This window comes from Cadophora gregata (assembly GCF_030347475.1).
Source record: "Cadophora gregata isolate MNR1 chromosome Unknown scaffold_4, whole genome shotgun sequence".
Classification (NCBI taxonomy): Eukaryota; Fungi; Ascomycota; class Leotiomycetes; order Helotiales; family Ploettnerulaceae; genus Cadophora; species Cadophora gregata.
This window is the reverse complement of record NW_026695927.1, coordinates 247,338-265,139: the sequence shown is the minus strand read 5'-3', so window position 1 is coordinate 265,139 and position 17,802 is coordinate 247,338. Positions and strand designations below refer to the sequence as shown.

At 48.8% G+C, this 17,802-nt stretch overlaps 6 protein-coding genes across 8 annotated transcripts; 3 read left to right on the top strand and 3 right to left on the bottom strand.

Moving 5' to 3' along the window:
- Positions 1 to 202: 202 nt before the first annotated feature.
- ONS95_009808 (uncharacterized protein) lies at positions 203 to 1,991 on the bottom strand. Of its 2 annotated transcripts, none has more exons than XM_058503368.1 (3): positions 1,659 to 1,991; positions 834 to 1,584; positions 203 to 770 (listed from the first exon to the last, which is right to left on the bottom strand). In XM_058503368.1, exons 2-3 carry the CDS (start codon positions 1,514 to 1,516, stop codon positions 743 to 745), a joined length of 711 nt encoding a protein of 236 aa, XP_058360080.1. In that variant the 5' UTR covers positions 1,517 to 1,584; positions 1,659 to 1,991; the 3' UTR covers positions 203 to 742. The 2 variants fall into 2 exon arrangements, with proteins under 2 accessions (XP_058360080.1, XP_058360081.1); XM_058503369.1 differs by having other exon boundaries at positions 203 to 1,297; positions 1,389 to 1,584.
- Positions 1,992 to 3,017: 1,026 nt separating this feature from the next.
- On the top strand, positions 3,018 to 6,061 carry ONS95_009807 (uncharacterized protein). Of its 2 annotated transcripts, XM_058503366.1 has the most exons (4): positions 3,018 to 4,278; positions 4,392 to 4,499; positions 4,632 to 5,037; positions 5,125 to 6,061. In XM_058503366.1, the coding sequence occupies exons 1-4, from the start codon at positions 3,498 to 3,500 to the stop codon at positions 5,183 to 5,185; spliced, it is 1,356 nt and encodes a 451-aa protein (XP_058360078.1). In that variant the 5' UTR covers positions 3,018 to 3,497; the 3' UTR covers positions 5,186 to 6,061. The 2 variants fall into 2 exon arrangements, with proteins under 2 accessions (XP_058360078.1, XP_058360079.1); XM_058503367.1 differs by having other exon boundaries at positions 4,632 to 6,061.
- On the top strand, positions 6,062 to 8,934 carry ONS95_009806 (uncharacterized protein). The gene is made up of 2 exons (XM_058503365.1): positions 6,062 to 7,202; positions 7,249 to 8,934. The coding sequence occupies exons 1-2, from the start codon at positions 6,602 to 6,604 to the stop codon at positions 8,229 to 8,231; spliced, it is 1,584 nt and encodes a 527-aa protein (XP_058360077.1). The 5' UTR covers positions 6,062 to 6,601; the 3' UTR covers positions 8,232 to 8,934.
- A 784-nt stretch (positions 8,935 to 9,718) lies between these two features.
- On the bottom strand, positions 9,719 to 10,813 carry ONS95_009805 (uncharacterized protein; the record flags this gene model as incomplete). The annotated part of the gene is made up of 4 exons (XM_058503364.1): positions 9,719 to 9,877; positions 10,011 to 10,200; positions 10,374 to 10,425; positions 10,681 to 10,813. 4 exons carry the CDS (start codon positions 10,811 to 10,813, stop codon positions 9,719 to 9,721), a joined length of 534 nt encoding a protein of 177 aa, XP_058360076.1.
- A 1,791-nt stretch (positions 10,814 to 12,604) lies between these two features.
- On the top strand, positions 12,605 to 13,387 carry SOL1 (suppressor of los1-1; the record flags this gene model as incomplete). The annotated part of the gene is made up of 1 exon (XM_058503363.1): positions 12,605 to 13,387. One exon carries the CDS (start codon positions 12,605 to 12,607, stop codon positions 13,385 to 13,387), a length of 783 nt encoding a protein of 260 aa, XP_058360075.1.
- A 1,038-nt stretch (positions 13,388 to 14,425) lies between these two features.
- Positions 14,426 to 15,954, bottom strand: ONS95_009803 (uncharacterized protein; the record flags this gene model as incomplete). Its single annotated transcript, XM_058503362.1, has 2 exons — positions 14,426 to 14,797; positions 14,986 to 15,954. 2 exons carry the CDS (start codon positions 15,952 to 15,954, stop codon positions 14,426 to 14,428), a joined length of 1,341 nt encoding a protein of 446 aa, XP_058360074.1.
- Between the last annotated feature and the right edge of the window lie 1,848 nt (positions 15,955 to 17,802).

Sequence of the window (17,802 nt, the reverse complement as noted above, 5' to 3'; positions counted from 1 at the left end):
ACATCCAAGCCGCAGGAAGCTAATACGTTTACGAGCGAGGAGTTGTAAAGGTATAGAGTCACTGTTCGACAACTTAGAAATTCTCAACTACTCAGGCGACAATTGGAGAAATGATGCGGCTGGTTCTCGCCAATTTCTGGCACACTGCATGTGTTGACATTCATCATTCATGGGTGTCACGTTCGCATTCACACAATGAAGGCACAAGGTTTGAGGTGGCCGAATCTCTCATTATCTGCCATGACAAGGGCCTCGTCTGGCTCATCCACTAGGGACAGTCCCATTCACATCATCAAGACATGAACAACATCAGCAATAGCATCCCCATACATCCCAACAGAAATAGGAGAAGAGTGGTGCGAAGTGGTCGCCCGACCGTGGATAGCACCTCGTTCCCTCGCCAGAACATGCTATACCCGCAGGATACATACATATACATGGCGCAGAGAGATACAAGGGTACTAAAAAGCAAACGCAAATCCTTTCCGTCCGTAGTGGTGATAGTTCAATTTCCAAAACAGCAAAGCGCGAGGGGGTATTAGAAAAGTAGAGTTGAGAACGCTTGGTAGGTTCATCGGAAGGTGGCCAAACCTCATGTTGTTGAAGGGAAAATTGTGAGCGAGCTTGCCGCCCGTAATGTTCCATATGGTCCAATCTGATGGAGATAGACAATCGTCCTCGAGGCCAATTTGGAAATGTAACTCCGAGCTATGGTACCCAATCGTACATCACATATGCAACTTTAGATAGTCTTGGGAGATTTGGCATTCCTGCCAGTATTGTCAGTAATCTACAACAGGGCAGTGAGTTGGATTGACGGAAAGCGAACATACCCCATCTCCACAATGTCATCGACATGGTTGCATAGTGCGACGAAGAGGTCAAAGAAAAGTTTACCGCCACTCTCCATTTCTGTCTGCATGGTTCCGCTCCTCTTAAATGTCTTGCGACATCTGATGATCAAGGCGAGATAATGAGCGCGAAGCCGTGAGTCCGTGTCCGGCGTGTTGTCATACGCATACCGCGCAGAGCGAAGGATGGTAGCGACCTCGATACCGCTCTGCAGACCCTGCTTTTTGAGGGCAAGGCGCTTGAGTTCCTCCAGGCCGTACTTCTCCGCTGCACAGTATATAACGGTATCCTTCAAGAGGTGTTCGCGCACGCTGGAGATGTAGGTTGTAGCCTCGACGGATCCGCGACCACCAGGGTTTTCTGGGTTTGGTGATGACACCGCATCCTCGAGCTCCCAAGAGTTTCTGCGCTTGTTGTGGAGCAAGCGGGGGTAGTAATCGCCCTTCTGGAGAGAAGGTAAGCAAATGCGCAGATTGAGATCAATCGCCAGCGCAACTGGGCAGATGTCAAGAGACCGAAAATTGTGGTACACATACGTATAGATACTCGAGAACACATGAGAAGATCTCAGGTTCCTCGTCTGGAAGATCGATCCTCTTGCTCCCTGCCTCGAGGAACTGACCCCTACAGGCCGCCGCAAAGAACGGCGACATTGTAAGGACATCCTCGTGCGCTGCAAATAACCGTCCTTCCTTGCCAATAGTGAAGGTCACAATCGGCGAGGTCAGAGTACTGCGCACAAGTCAGTAACTGCTCGGCTTCTCTGATTGTATAGAAAAATTGTTTGTTTAGGCAGGCAGCCTTACCTCCCGACTGGCGGGCTCTGATCGAACGACTTCTGCAACTTCGCCAACTTCGTGGGATCCCGATACGACTTCTTCAGCTTGACAGGCTTCTCCACGCGATCGTTTGTTCGGAACGAGCGCTTGAACATGACTGCGGTGGTTGTGTTGAAGGGGGTGCTGGATATCGAGATTGTGGGGTTAATGAGCGACGAAAAGAGTGTCGAGGTTGGTTGTTTCTGGAAAACTGACGCACAAAAGATTGACTGGGGTCCTGGCAAGAAAGTCTCTAGATATTGCGATTCAAAGGAATGAACGAACGTCTAGAGTATTCCTGTGTAGTTTGCGACCCGGATTGGTGTGGTGAGGAATCAAGAGAAAGCGGGACGCGTGGGGAGAGACGTGAATATATACCACGCCAAGTAGCGTGGCAGGCTCCCTTGGCCTTAGAGCACGTGCTATATGACGCCTAGTTATGAATAGAGCCATAAACTGCATTGGGCGGGAGTGCATATTCTCAGAATGCCGATGGCGGGAAAATCAGCTGCACTGCGTTTGTTATTCGTTGTACTCGTACCTTGCTGCACGAGTGACGCATGTTTTGATGCCTTCAAACAAGAACGCCTGTGAAGCTAAGGCGGGCGCAGTAACAAGCGAATCAGGGGTAGCGAGACAGCGATTGGAGACACGGGAATAGTGTGGAGTTAGAATATAATAGAAGTCGCAGTTCCATAATGTTCACTAGCCCCCACGCGAACCAAATAAGAATCATTTAAGACTGCCTGCAGGCCGCATTCTCGCATCCAATTCTCGCTGCGAAGAGTAAACCATGTAATATAAATGAAATCTGCTACGATCCACATATATTATATATTAGAATTGATATAAGCACCTTTACAGACACGATAAGTTGACCTGAGGAGAACAAAGATAAATATACCCTGAAGACTTGAGAAACAGTTGGTTGAATAGAGTGATTTGGAGAGATGTAGGTTGGCATGGTTGGTTGCGAATGTTGACAAGCTCCGTGATTCGTTGATGCAGTGCTGAAAAACATGAAGTAGGTGGTCATTTGTTCATGGCAATGCCTGCCCTGTTGTGGAGTCTTGTCCAAGTGGAAGCCAAGAAGGATAGTCTATAAGGAGAAGCTTCAAGTGATATAACGGTAGTCCGCATGCCTTCATTTTCTTGCCCTCAAATACCGTGAAAAGAATGAGCGTCCCATCACGATCAGAAAAAGTAAGCGAAAACAATAAGAAATGATACCAGGAGTACTGAAAGTGCTCACAGTTGTAAGTCATGTTCAAGTCCCTATTTTCAGAGACTTACAAGTTAGAGGGGGGGTTTTCTTGGGAGCCTCTGAGACAAGAAGATACTAGGTTTCTTAATGACGTACTGCTGAGATAATAATGAAGTGATCATTACAAGACATGAGGTTTGCCATGTTCAGATTTTATATGCCTCAGGCTTCTTCTAGCCAATCTTACTTATTCAAGAAGACCGCTTTGTCAGGAACCCTTTGTTCTTACTACAATCTCTCCTCTTCAAGGCTCTCGTTGGCAAAGCATTGACGGGCACTGGTGAGCGTTGTAGCTCAGGGGTTCCGCCTGGCTGCGGGGCATGTTTACCCGCCATCATTAGCGAGACTACCTTAGGAACAAATGATCATTATCCGGGCGAAGAGCACTCACTGTGTGTTTTCCGACTCTGAATATTGAACGAGATCACCCTATATTTTGTCTTGAGCGATATATTTAAATCAAGTTACAGTAAATATTCTTTCCTGTGTTCAAAATGTGGCACAGATTGTCCTCGCTGACAAGATGCTGCCTGGGCGTCGAGGATGCCTAAAATGTTTGTTTAATGGGCATTTCCTTTCAGCTGACGCGCTTTGTGCATCACCACCATCAGCTAGCACTTGCATCAAGAACATATACCAAGATGGCAGCTTTACGACGCTCCAGTCTCGCCAATGTTCCTGAAGAGATCCTAGACCAGATCATCCAGAGCGTCCCCGTCGAAGATCTACGAAACTGTATGCTCACTTCGCGAACCTTTTGCAGATTAGCACGACATCGTATATACCACTCCATTTGCTATTCTGTAGGAAGACTACCATCTGAAAGGAACGATGTTGCATCTCTTCGGCCTCACGCCAATAATTACAACGGCCGGGACAGTTCTCGCATCATTCGACTCCATGACTTCGTACGAACGATCTCAGAGAACCCCATCTTAGCGTCTTTCATCCACAGGGCAGCGTTCTCCCCCCTAGGAGAACACCCAGAAAGGATCGAAATCAAAGCACTGAAGAGATGTCTTGCTATCGTTAACCCCAACGTATTACACTTGGCATTGCCGTACAAATCCGCGTCGCTCGCACTCATGAATTCAATCACCTCGTTAGACTTCACGTATCCCATGGAGACAGCACTATCAGGGTTTCAACACAAACTTCGGAATCGTCTGTACTCGATTTTTATGATAGATAGCCTTCGTTATCTCACGTTACGGTGTGCTAGGTGCTGGCAGGCTTTTGATCCTGTCGATGTTGATACTTTTCGGATCGGAACAAGCAACGTTGTATCGCTTGGCTTGGTTGACACAGTTCCTATGGATGTAGATCTGGTGGAAATATTGACTTGTGAGTAAGATAGTCGCGTCGTTGAATGCCCTTTCGATGGCAAAGTTGATCATGGGGCTCGATTGTCTTTTCCAGTTCTATTCAAACCGTTTCTGACTATTCCTCGTGTCTAGGGCCCAAAGCATTGATATCCTATGATCACGAAAGCTTGGAAGGATTAGATTGCTTTTTTCAGTATTGGGGACGGGGACCTATCGCATCAGCAGACAGTTTTCTCCGAGGTGAGGTTGTATTTGATCTATAGTTCCATGTTTTTACTCAAGCTCACAAACCCATCAGCCTTTTCTTCCCATTTCCCCCGCCTTTCTCCTAATCTTGTCCTCTACAAGCCATTACTGAACGATGAAATACAGGTATTTCTAGTCAGAAAGGGTCACTCGAGGAAATAATTTACAACCATGGGGAAGACTGCTGCGGAACTGATGATTCAATCTTCGACCCAGCTCTTCTTCGGCAATTCTCAACTTTGAAGCATCTCTCTGCACCTATAACCTGCTTTGTATACTCGTCGCCCAACTTAGGAATGACCCAGCCACTCCGCACCTTCCTACCTTCAACCATCGAAGCACTCCAGATCGACCAAGACAACATGATTGGTGAAGAAGAGCACGAAATGTTTCTCAGGTCATGGCTACAAGATGTTTTGGATCACAAGCAGGAATGTTGCCCTCGTCTGAAGACTGTCGTGCTTTCTCAGTCGGAGACTATGCCCGGACTCAGAAAAACTCCTCTAGATGGACTTACTGTGTTGAATAGCCTGTAGGTATTTTTTTCTTTTACATCTGAGCCACCTGTCTGGTTCTAAGAATTCAGTCGTCATAGTCCTAGCTGACTCGTAGGTTCCAGTGCTTTAGACAATGCCTTCGAGGAAGCTGGAGTTCACCTAGATTTTGGATTCAAAGATTGAATCACATCGAGAGTATTTCTTCCATATTTGATTATCGGTCAATGCGCCATACCCAGTACACCAAGGATGTGGTGTTGACTGCTAGCATAACCAGGGTACGATGTTGAGTGCTCGCAAAAGGGAATTGCTAGTGGGAACAAAATCGAACGTCTTGAATTTTAAAGTCCCTTTTATCTGTAGAATGTGTTGGATACACTTGATTGAGACAATACCAACATTGATGACTTCTGTTTCATAACCACAAGAATGGCCGGAGTTAGGCTCAAAGTGTAACGCCAGGATCCTGTTCTGCCAATGTACATGTACCATGCTCAGTCAGAAGTGAGCCGTCAGAGTTTGAAGGCCATCCTTCTTTTATCAAGTCAGCCTCAGCTCGAAGGGAAAGCAAACAGAGCTTAAATTGTCACCTCAAACCCGGGTAGTCGTGTCCATTGCCAATAATTCAATCCAGGCAGACGACCGAATCGCAGTCTATTAGACTGCAAGGCGCCGCCTGTGAGTCTTTTGGAGGGGTCTTGACTCACACATGGACCTCCCCATGGCCTCACCACGCTGGCATTTCCCCTCTACAGCTCATGACCACCTTGCCATTGGGCGAATAGCCTCAAACGCAAACGGAGAGTACGAGTACCCCTCTCGCTCCCATAATAGAGCTTTCCTGTGACGAATCCCGTGCAGCACAGAAGGTAAAACTGGCCCCCGAACCCACCTTTGTAGCGGTGAGGATGCAATGCACCCAATCAACAAGCGAGAAGTCGATGACTGATGGCTCGAGATGGAGCGCGGAGCGAGGTCATCCTGGGCGCTCTGGCCACTAGTGCGGGCAGTCAACCGCTAGCGAAAATATATCTCCTCCATCATCTTTTTCTTCTCCGCTCTTCACCACCAAACTCAATCTCCAACAGACAACGAAGTCACACTACAATACACATCAAATACAACCCCAATACCTTACACTTCGTCGAAATCATGCCACAGGCTATCGCTGAGCTGTGAACGCCCACTGCGGGCGTGCGAACCCAGCACGTCCGCAGTCCTTCAGCCCACGAGACTTTCAATAACTATCGACCTCGACGAAGTAACAGACTCTTACCGTCTAACCCCGCAGTGGCCTGCGAGGAAGAGTTTGCCCAATACAACGAAATAAACAGAGTGACGCTCTTTGCCTCGCGGAGTGGACTCCATCCCGACCCATCCACCTCCCCCTCACATCCTCCGAATTCGAGTCTCACACCACTCCTCCTCCCCTCCTACATATCTCGATAGTCTTAATAGACTAGAATTGACACACTGTCGAGTTGGGTGGAACTTAGTTCCCGTTTTCGACCCAGAAAAAGGGTGTCCTAACTTCACCGCTAATTACATCACACCCTCAAACCACCTCAAAAATTTACGAACACACAGTAGACAGTCAAAATGTCTCGAAACATGCGTCACAGATCGACTCCACCGCCTGCGCAAAAGATGCCGCAGAGCAGCCCTCAACAATCCCAAGATTCGGATTCCGACTCCGACTATGGTGGGGTTGATGAAATCTCCGGCAGCGAAGACGATGAGCCAAATGTTGAGGTGGCCGAGGAGCGGGCAATCATCTCGTCGGAAGGCGAAGAGGTTCCTGTGATTCCTCGGCCGTATGAAGAATACGGACAATGGGAAGGATTTTCATTTGAAGGAGATGCCGCACCACTTGACGGACAATTCTTCGAACAAGCCATTCAGAAGAGCAGTTCTGTGGACGAATCATATGACGAAGATGCTGCAATTGAGAAGCACGTTCACTGGGAGTCACCTGTAGAGAGCGAAAGCGAGACTATTGGCGATTCTGATGCTGATGAGTTCTGGCCCGACCTTTTCGTCGACAAGAACGAGATTGATCCACATTTGCTCAGACAAATTGAGGCGGATGATGTCAATGGACAATTCTCTGATGATGGTTTCTTCTATGGAGAAGCTGAGACGGATGAAGACGACTTGGACGAATCTACTGATGCTAGTTCTGATTCAAGTGGTTATGATTGTGGGTAACCATCACTGTTACCCAGGCCAATGCTAACAATATCCAGCCGATGAATCAGGAATGACAACCGATGAAGAAGATCTTTCGTCTCGTTTCATCCCACCCCAGAGATCAGTTCTCCGAGCCATATCAGAAGCCTCATCTTCATCTGAAGAAGTCACAAGACGTAAAGTTTTCCGAGCACCTGTTCTTGCATCTTGGACTCATGACAGCGACACTCCATATGCTATGGCCGATATCACTTCCACCAAGGTCAAAGTTTTCAACATGCGTCGCTTCAGAGAGCAGTATGAGATGCAATCCCGTGCCACTCCATTGACAACACCACAACGGAATATGCTTCAGGAATCACCAATGATCAGCAATTCTGGCAACATCATGATGAGTGCAATGATGTCAGATCCTTTTGATGACAACGTATCTGGTCAAGCCATCGGAGGCCCCGAGGCATTCTACCCTTGGACATATATCGATGCCAACGGAACAATCGAGAACCAAAATAGCTCTTCCGTAGATGGCTCTGACTGTGATGACGAGGATCTCTGGAACATCGACGACCTCCTCAACTTTGGCAATCAAGACTCCGATGATGAGGAGGAAGGAGAGCCATCTGATGAAGCTCAAACCGGTGCAGAGGACACCCCCGGTGCACCATCTTCGACACCCGCACGTCCAACCACCGCCAGAAGCGAAGATCAAGTCCACCCTCTCCTCGATCACTTCAGCAGCGGCACAGTCGGTGCCTTCCGCTTCAACCAGAACCGCCACCAACTTCTCAACCGCACCTCAGTCACCCGTGAGTCACTCGCCTTCGGCAGCGCTCACATGGAGGGCACAATCCGCGGCGTCAAAGCCGGCCGTCTCCAGCATGCAAACACACCCATCACCCCCGTCCGCAAGAAGAAGAGACCTATTCCCTTCGAATCCAGCCCCGCGAGCCCAACACCCTACAACGCGAACAAGAAGCGCAAATACAACGGCGACGAGAGACCCACCGGTCTGAAGCGGGCGAGGGGTCTCACCATGTGATGTGACATACCATACCGACTACACAAAATTACGCAGAGGACGGCATGACTCGAAAGAGCATCCCTGGCCTCTCTCACTTTCCTGGCCTTTTGCACTGTGCACTTGTTTTTAGCACAGCCTGCTCTTTCCTTCGTCACGGCTCCACACTGTTTTCTATTCTCTCTCTCCCTCTTTCTGCCCAACCTTGCTTGGCTGGTGGTGGTTGGTGGTTAGACAAAAAAAGAAAGGATTCAAAAGCCCGCTGCGAATAGAATACTACAAACAAAAGTCAACGATTGATCGATGTTCGATGTATGCATGCATGTTATGCCTTTTTTCCTAAACTGTTTTCATATGTTCCGAGTTTTTTCTTAGTTTTTTCTTCTTTTCTACAATCTCTTTGTCTTTCCCTTTCGGCTCAGATGTGTTTTCACGTATGTATGTATGTATGTATCTATGAAATCGAAGGTGGTGGAGAGATCTTTACCTTGTGTGTATGCATGTGTGTCTCTTCTATCCTGTCCTATTTCATCCTATCTCTTCCCATCCTATCTTATCTTATCTATTCCTTTGGATTGAGATGAGAGGTTTTCCTCAAGCCTTTTCTCTGTCCGGTGGATAGATAGTGAGTTGGGTTTTGGGATTTAGGATGTGGATTTGGGATTTGACATGTCAGACAGACTGAGAGGTTGGGAAAAGTTGCTGCTGCTGCTGCTGCTGCTGCTGCTGTTGTTGTTGCTTGCTTGCTTGCTTCAAGAGAAGACAAAAGTTGGTGACTTGCTTGCTTGAGGAGGACACGTCGAATCGAGTCTGGATGCGTGCTCTGCTATGGCCTTATCTACTGCGGAAACTTGAGTTTGATTGATTGATGGATTGATCCATGGAAATGGGGCGTAGCTTGCATAGCTGGGTGGCGTTACGGCACTGATTTCGACGAGACGAACACATCATGACAGGACACACACGGGTTCGCTAGCTAGCTTGCTGGTGTGAGTGGGCAAGTGAGTGAGTGAGTCAGTCGGTGACTGGTTCTGGTCTTGTGCCTTTTATGCGGTTCAGCTTCTTCTACTTTAGCAAATGAAAACTAAAAAATACTTCAAATTTTCATCTGTGCCATTCCTCGTGCCAAGTCCCAGTTCAGCGAGCAAACACTGAGCACAGAATCGAGCTACAGCCAGAAGAGAAGGACAAATGAGAGAAGAGGATATTTCATTTGCAACTATGCCTATCTATCACACTAGCTGGAGTCAAACCACCAGCTAGAAAGATCTATTACACACAGCTCAGGATCCTCTCTCCAACCGTATGTTCTTCATCATGCCAGAAGGAATTGTGTCCATATGTCCGTTCCACCCATCCATGCCAGGAAGCCAGCCAGCGCAAAACTCAACGCATGTGTTTCAAATATCATCGCAAATGTAGAAGTAGAAGAATTCAGAGGGCTCTAGTCTATCGCAAAGAAACGAGGAAGACATGATGGAGCTTTTGTGAGTTCAGTAGGGGCTGAACTACAGGTCATCGCCTCCAGTGGCTTCTTGACCCTTCTTGGCCTTCTTCTTGGGTTGAGGAGCACCTTCCTTCTTGCAGTGTACGATGAGGCGGGTCCATGACTCCTCTTTGTCCCATTCGAAGCCTGCTAGGACTGGGGTTTCGAGTTCATCATCTGCCTGTTGGGGGAAAGGTTAGCTATGTACTTCTGTACTTCTTGCTCTGCCGTTTTCACCTGGCAGATTCAACAGTGGTTTGGAAACAATGAAATTCGTGGTCCTCGATGATAAGAGCAGAGAGTCAAGAACATACCTTCTTTCGGAATTGCTTGTGAATAGCATCTAACGCATCCTTGATGGTTACACCCTTCAAGTTCCGTGCGGTTACCTCCAGACCCAGTGGGAAGTGTAGGTCGATTCTCTTGACTGGTGGGGTGGTGAGAGGCTTCTTAAGCCAGCCCTTCTCGGGGTCATCCAGAGTCATTGGAGATTTGTTGATATGCCTATGAATGTCAGCCTTTCTCCTCTCTGCATTTACGCACTCATTGCTCCCAGCTGAATGATCTAGTATTCGTCGTGCAAGAAAGTCTGACTGTTCCCTGCATGCACTTGCATTTGATACATCCAGTAGAGCGTAAAATGAAGCTACAAGACAAGGGGAACAAGGGAAACTTACCAGTTCAGCTTTTGTGTCTCGACAGCAATCTGCAGTTCTGTTCCTTCCTTCTCTGCACACATGACTGTCAGTTTTGCTCTATCCGAATCACTTGCCCACTATTGCTGTCTCATCACCTTCCCATAAATAAAACAATCAAGGTCAAAAGCACCCAACAGGCCGGATACTCCGGTCCTTGTCACGGGAGCTTGATCATGATCCTTGGCTGATGGGTCTGGGAATTGAGGTGGACAGGCAGGCAGGTAGCTCTAACCTATTTCTTATCCCAAAGGATGAAATAAGAATATCAGAACTCAATTCAGCTTACCTAGATCAAGAATGTTATAGACACCTGGTACACTCGAGCTTGCTCTCCGCTTCTCCTTTGGAGGACTAGACGAGAGACCTTGTACGGCGGAGTCGACCTTTGATAAGGGTGCTGGTGCTGCGTCGGCGGACATTGTTGCTGTTGTTCTTACGACCTTCGTTTGAGGGGGTGTAAGCTTGTGGGGTTACTGGTGAGGGGAAATCAACTGTGATTGAGCCGAGTAGTTGCTGTGTCTGGGAGTAGTGTTGATGGAGAATTGGTTGCAGAGGAAGTGTGAGAGGTCTTGAGTCTTTGATTGAGTGTTGTTGTTGATTGAAGGTGGTGTTGTAGAGCTGAGATCAGGTACGATGCAGGAAGAAGAGAATGGAAGAGGGGAAGAAGAGGGGTTTCTATGAAGGGAGTGGGAGTGGGAGTGGGTGAGCTCTCGGAGCCCGGGCGCTTTGCTCTGTCCTGCCTGGTCCAGTGTCTGGGTTTCAGTCAAGGCTGGTGAGAGGGCAAGAGCGGGGTATTCCTTGACCAGTCCAGTCAATCAGCTTGAAGCACAGAGCAACAAAGAGCAATCGCGTGACTTCCGTCTCGTGAGGCGAGGAAGGAGAGATGCGGGCGGGAGTAAGTGATGCAGACTTAAGCCAGATCGGGTAGCATCTGCCCCACTTGGCCCCTTCCCCCCGCAGTCAGGACAGGCCTCGAGTCTGGGGAAGAGGGGCGAGGGGCCCACTAGGTAGCTGACGAGCTGTTTCCTCACTTGGACGAGTAGGTAGGGTAGCAATTGGAAAGGAGAGAACGGGGAGAGATTGAGGTTTGATTTGATTGTGTTCAATATACTGTAATATCAAAAAAGTCAATGGCGATTGAAGTTTGGAGGAAGCGGTGTTCCAGTGTTGCGGCAGTGCATTGCAGAGATGGAGACATACATGACGCCATCCTATCCTATCATATCATGTCACCCCTTCTGACAAAGGAAACGGAAACAGAAACGCAACGCGAGGCATGTTTAAGCTTCCGAGCATTCCATCCCACCTCATCCATCTCCTGACTTCTGACCTGCTCCAGGATTTGATCACTGAGTGAATCCGTAGAGCCCCTGCAACGATCTTTGATATAAGCTCACTGCAAGTCACCACGCCACACCAGCTCAGGAACGGTCAGGAACAAGAGTACAAATCACAGTTGTGAACTGGAAATGGGTTGAGTGCTGTGCAATAATGCACGCCATCAACTCCCGTCGGATTCAAGCACGGTTGCTGTTGGTTGCGATCGGATGCTGACTAATCCCAACTCCTTTATCCCTCAGGTATCAGCAAGGCATTAACACATGATATTTTTGCAACTGGATGAACACAACCACATGTTACACGTTGGAAAAAGACCTCCAATAGTTCTCCCAAAGAAGCATAATTCTTCCATGAACTTCTCTTCCTTTGAAGCTTCTCTTTCAAAAGTCGTCACATGGTCACGTTCCGGAAACAGTAAAAGAAGCCCCCGGCGTGTTTCACCGCCACAAAATTCTGCCAGGACGTCATTGAGGTGGGCTCGGTGGGCTAAGGTGAAGAAAGACCCACGCCAAATTTCGGATTTCGGTAGAAGCAGACCGACCTTCAATCGAAGAAATTTGAAACGAACGTATTCTTGATACTTACATCCTTGTCGCGAACATATTCCACAGTACGTGTCAAAATCCCCAAGTGATTCTCTCTACGCGGCTCCTGATAAGATCTCCAGAACTGATCGCTGCAGAAGATACGAGAATAGATCGATCCGCGATAGCACCAGCCACAATCTTATCTTCATCATCCCACCAAAGGGGCCCCCAGGCACACGCACAGGCACAGGCACAGGCGCAGACACAGGGCACAAGAAACAGAACAGAAACAAGCAAACTCAAACTCAACCAAACAAAACAAAACAAAACAAAACCCTCACGATGGCTCGACAACCCAACCTCTTCGCCTTCCCCACCGTCGACGCCCTCGCCACAACCCTCCGCGCCTACGTGATCCAATGCCAAACCGCCGGCATCCAACGCCACGACTCCTTCAAAGTCGCCGTCTCGGGCGGCTCCCTCCCCAAGACGCTCGCGCAAGCCCTCCTCTCGAAGCCCACCTCCCCCGAAGACACGGTCAAGTTCGACAAATGGGAGATCTTCTTCGCCGACGAGCGCGCCGTGCCCCTCGACCACGAAGACTCCAACTACCGGCTCCTCAAGGACGAACTCCTCGACAAGATCCCCTCCGAGCTGGGCAAGCCCACCGTCCACCCCATCGACGTCGCGCACCTGGACGACGTGCAGGAGCTGGCAGATCAGTACGAGCAGCTCCTCGTGAAGAGCTTTGCGCAGCGCGATAGCGTCAAGCTGCCCATCTTCGACCTACTGCTTCTCGGATGCGGCCCCGACGGACATACATGTAGTTTGTTCCCTGGGCATGCGCTGCTGCGAGAGACCGCTGCGTGGGTTGCGCCGATTGAGGACTCGCCGAAGCCGCCGCCAAAGAGGATCACGCTCAGCTTGCCGGTTGTTACACATGGTGTGAAGATCGCGTTTGTGGCTACGGGTGGGGGGAAGAAGGAGATCATGAAGCAGATCTTTGAGGGTGGGAATGGTCTGCCTTGTGCTCTGGTCAATGAGGGTGCAGGAGAGAGAGCGAGTTGGTTTGTGGATAACGCTGCTGTAGAGGGTGTCAGTTTCCCACGGAGGGGAAGTCTGTGAGGGCAGATATTGCGTGGAATTTTGATTGCATTTCGATTCGGATCTCACTAGACTTTACAGAAAGAACGGTGTTTTACACAGGATATCCTTTTTTTTTATAACATTTCAGTAGTTGCCATTCAGCTAGGTAGAACAAGCGGTTCCCAGAGAATGGATGTGAATATTCCGGTCAAGTTAGGGTTATCTTCTTGTGGGCGGCGCATTGTGCAGAGTCGGGAATGAAAGTGGATTGCTGCAATGTAGCTCGTTTAGCGGAACAACGGGATTGATTCGGTACTTTGCCTTGCTCCATCGATTGAATTTACTGCCTGGAAAACACTCCTTGGATATTGTCACAGTACTGGGTACTGCTTCTGGCGAGGTATCCCTCCCGGTACGGGATGTATGTAGGGGAGTTTGACAAGCAAGTCACTTGTGTATCCTGGGCCACGCCAAAGGCTCAACAAGGCATCCAAGTTTGATATTGTTAAAAGCCTCAAAGCAGATTCTTGTATTCTCTCAATTTAACTATTTTCCTTTTCGTCTTATTATTCTATAAACACTTCTCGGGGCCGGAAATTGATCCCTAGAAGTGATCCAACCCTAAGGACTATCTCATGGCTCTGATTTCAGAGTATTCCTTCTCTTTGATATTCTATTATTTTTGCCATCATCAATTCTCAGCAAAGCACATCTAGTGATAGCTAGCAGGGCTGAAACTTCGTTGTTGACAGACTCACTTGCTATGTCTCGCTTATCAAGTCCATTATCAATCCAATTCTCTTTCCATTTTCCTTCTTATCAGACATCTGTTAATCCATACTCTCATGTAACACTTCTTTCCGTTTCAGCCCGTTATCCTCCACACTCTAAGATATCTACTTCTGGGAGATACACCAGAGAATCGTCGAAGTGTGTCCTTTCATTTTAGATTTCTATCAAAGTTCATTCTCAAAAACCAATACTCAAAAAACACATACATCCACCCCAAAACCTTCTATAACCCTCCCCCTCACACCTCATCCTCTCCCCTCATCCACCTCTCGCCTCCAATCCCACCTACAACTTCGCATTCCAAGCCGCCCTATCCGCACTCTCCAGCGGCTTCTCCCTCCCATCCCACCAAACCGGACAAAGCTGAAACCACTTCTCCCTGCTGCAAACACTATGCACACTCCTCTTATGTCCCAGATCCACATACTTACCAATGGTCAAGCCCTGACTATTCTCATAGCTGAGGATCGTGCCTCCCGTGGCTTTCGGCTCGCCGACAACGTTGGCTGTTCGAGGGTCGTCCAGGAAGCAGTAGTGGATGCAGCTGCTGTACCAGGCGCTGACGCGCTTGGAGCCCCGGAAGGTGGAGTCGCCTACTAGGGAGTGGCGGCCGCGGTCGTAGGGGGAGGAGGCGTAGTGTGCGCCGTAGTGGTCTTCCTGTTGGGGTGGAAGAAGGGAATATGTCAGTCAATGCATCTTTCTACCACTTCTTACAAGCAACTCTCAATCTCGAAGTCCACCTCAGCCAGAACATGACAAGCATTGGAAGTGAGTATGTGAAGAGAAAGAGGAAGAGGAACGGAAAAGGAAGCGAAGCGAGAAAGAAAGGCAGTAAGTAAACATACCGTCGCCCAATACAACTCAAAATACGCAAACCTCCTCCCCTCAAACCTCCCAAACAAACACAGCACATGCGGATCGTCCCCCAACCTCCTCAAATACCCCCTATGCTCATCCAGCGTCCCCATCTCATTCCACCCCGCCGCCACCCTCGGATCATTCTGCCACCTATTAAACAGCCCCAAATGCTCCCCATCCCTCCAATCCACCACCTCCAGCGAGAAGTGCTCGTCCAGCTCGGGGATATACCGACTGTAGCAGATCGACCCGGGGTGCGGTTTGGGCCGACGGATCGGGTGGCGCGCGTAGATGGGCTCGAGGGGGAATTTCATCGTTTGCGTGTAGGTTTCTGGCATCAGTGGATAGGAGGCGATGGGGTTGCGGAGGGGGCCGGACGTTCCTGAGCCGAGGGCCCAGATGGGACGGGGGCCGAAGGGGGAGGCGGCGCCTTGCCAGAATGCGCTTCTGAGGATTAGGATCTCGTCTTTGGAATCAGGAGTTGGGGCGAAGGCGGTATCAATCACTTTCCCGGTCCATGGCTGTGGATGTGCAATTCCTAGCCCGGTGACGAGGAGTTCGGTACGGAGTGTCTCTCTGCCTTGTCCTGCGAGGGAGAGACGGAAGTACTCGTTTGTTGGGGAGGAGAGGTAGAGAGCGTGGATCAGGTTCCAGATTTGTCCTAGGGATGGAGGGGAGATTTCTGTCCAGGAGAATGTCGTGCTTGGGCTTCGGTAGGCTCGAGCCCAGAGACTATTGTCTGATGCTGGAGGGACGGAAGTTGATGGGCGGGACGTGATTGGGAGGAAGCTTAGGTTGGCATTATGAAGAGGTTCTGGAGGTGTTTGGCCGTTGGTGGGCTGAGAGTCGAGGGTTAGGGAGAGAGTAGTTGGTGATGAGTTGGTAGTAGTGATGCGGTAGCTTGTTAGGAATGGATGAGGGAGCTTAACAAGCGGGTATGTTGGTTGGGAAGTCATTGTGATGGTTTAAGCCTGTGACCTCTTGACCTAGAGCAGAAGGATACGAGGTGAAAACAGAGAAGTAGAACAGGCCAGATCGGAAGACGAGAGGAAGAAGAACATCATATAAAAGTCCTCGGCACGAAAAGCAAGCTCCTAGCTTGACCGAGACCGGGAGAATGGTGTGAGAGTGGGTAAGAAGTATTCAGTAGCCATGCTTTCTTCCAGTCCTCCAATCTTCATCCACCTTCCCGAACCTCCCCTGCAAGCCCGAGCCAATAAAACACATACGAGGTGCTCAACGAGCATCAATAGTGGAGTCCCGAGTGAAAATTGCTGGGATAAAGAACGAGACCCCGCGCTAAGGAACTCAAATTAGGTTATCTGATCCGCCGAAGTTTTTTATCTACATCTAATCAGATCGAGCGATCCCTTGGCTTCGACTCGGAACAGTGGTTGGTGGAAACTGAGGTAAGTGGGGTTCCAAAAGACGTAATCTGATCAGAGAACGGGGGGGCATGAGAATTTTGCTTGGTGCTGGCCCCGGGACGTCCACTTCTCTTTTCGCTGGTCGATGGTGGAGTAATTCCTAGACAGTGCTTCGATTGTAATGGAGCTTTAACACAGAATGCGTCAAGAGACTGAGGACCAAAGTTGGAGCTTCAGACAAAACGATTCCTGTCTTCACACTTCCATTTCTGAGAATAAATCTTACCTAGATCTTGAGTCCCAAGTAAAGAATAGAAAATTATGAAGATCGCTCATTCCTCTCAAGTCCATGCAAGGTACCATGCCATATTTCGTGTAAGCCTTCTATCGCCTCAGTTTAATTAATCGTGCTTGGAAGTGACATGATCTTTCTAGTCCGTAAGTATTGGAGGCACTGATTGACAGCGATAAAGGATACTTCAATTCAACAACGTCCTGCATATTTTCGTCAAGCAAACCTGTTGTACAACACCGACATTGGTAGAAACGACTATATAAACCACATCAGATCGCTATCTCCAAGTAGTGCTTCAATACAGTAGCGACGGATCGTATTAGGACTCAGCCCAATTAAAATCTGAAAATCCTGGGATCTATGAGAATTTGAGTCCGAGCTTTGGGAACCCGGCCACATATTTCGTTACTGAACATCTTCGAAAGATGAGCAGATAGGAAGCAAGACTGTCTCCGAGTATTTGGTATTAATTGCCTTACATGAGCGTCGTGGTGTTCGCTGGCTCGGACTGGGCCAGAAATAGAAAGAAGCATGATATCATCTCATGTAAGCAATCACGTACCGCAGGACCGTAAGATCCCAATCTCTCGCACAATCTCACTTAGGGGTCACAGTGCGACGTTCACGAGCAGAAGAAGACTAATTAAAATAGGGGGTGTATGTATGTGTTGTAGGATCTCGCAAACTAATCTAAAGTCCATCGAAGTAACCAAGATACATCGAAAAATCCCAAGGCCCATGCCCATTCTGTATGCACCTGCATATGCGGGGTTTGTCTGTCAACCGATGCTATGTATGTATGCCCGTATCCATGCCATGCATACCCGAGCCGCCCCTATTCCAAATCCATCCAAATCCATCCCAAATACCAGGCCAACTAACGATCAAAGGGGGCAAGTAAGCATCAACGCCAAACGTAACCCAATCCGTGTAGAAACCATCCAGAAATGCAGGCGACCATCCATCGACAAAGAAAAAGAATAGCATGGACGTGTAGAGAATAGTGAATCCAATGATGTTATCCTAAGATATCAGAAAGCAAACAACGTTCCCTGTGCCTAAACTCGTTGCAAAAGCAGGGAAGAGAAGGTGGTGGAGCTGGGCGGGCTCTGGGTATCAAGCTATCGGCCCAATGCAAATGT

What these genes read in the sequence shown, in the direction of transcription:
- ONS95_009808 (XM_058503369.1), bottom strand. Translation starts at nt 1,786, where the DNA reads ATGTTCAAGCGCTCGTTCCGAACAAACGATCGCGTGGAGAAGCCTGTC. An exon ending in CAGAGCCCGCCAGTCGGGAG is followed by an intron (nt 1,585 to 1,658) that starts GTAAGGCTGCCT and finishes ACTTGTGCGCAG; the next exon opens with TACTCTGACCTCGCCGATTG. An exon ending in GTGTTCTCGAGTATCTATAC is followed by an intron (nt 1,298 to 1,388) that starts GTATGTGTACCA and finishes CCTTCTCTCCAG; the next exon opens with AAGGGCGATTACTACCCCCG.
- ONS95_009807 (XM_058503366.1), top strand. Translation starts at nt 3,498, where the DNA reads ATGGGCATTTCCTTTCAGCTGACGCGCTTTGTGCATCACCACCATCAG. An exon ending in AGCAGACAGTTTTCTCCGAG is followed by an intron (nt 4,500 to 4,631) that starts GTGAGGTTGTAT and finishes GATGAAATACAG; the next exon opens with GTATTTCTAGTCAGAAAGGG. An exon ending in CTTACTGTGTTGAATAGCCT is followed by an intron (nt 5,038 to 5,124) that starts GTAGGTATTTTT and finishes CGTAGGTTCCAG; the next exon opens with TGCTTTAGACAATGCCTTCG.
- ONS95_009806 (XM_058503365.1), top strand. Translation starts at nt 6,602, where the DNA reads ATGTCTCGAAACATGCGTCACAGATCGACTCCACCGCCTGCGCAAAAG. An exon ending in TGATTCAAGTGGTTATGATT is followed by an intron (nt 7,203 to 7,248) that starts GTGGGTAACCAT and finishes AACAATATCCAG; the next exon opens with CCGATGAATCAGGAATGACA.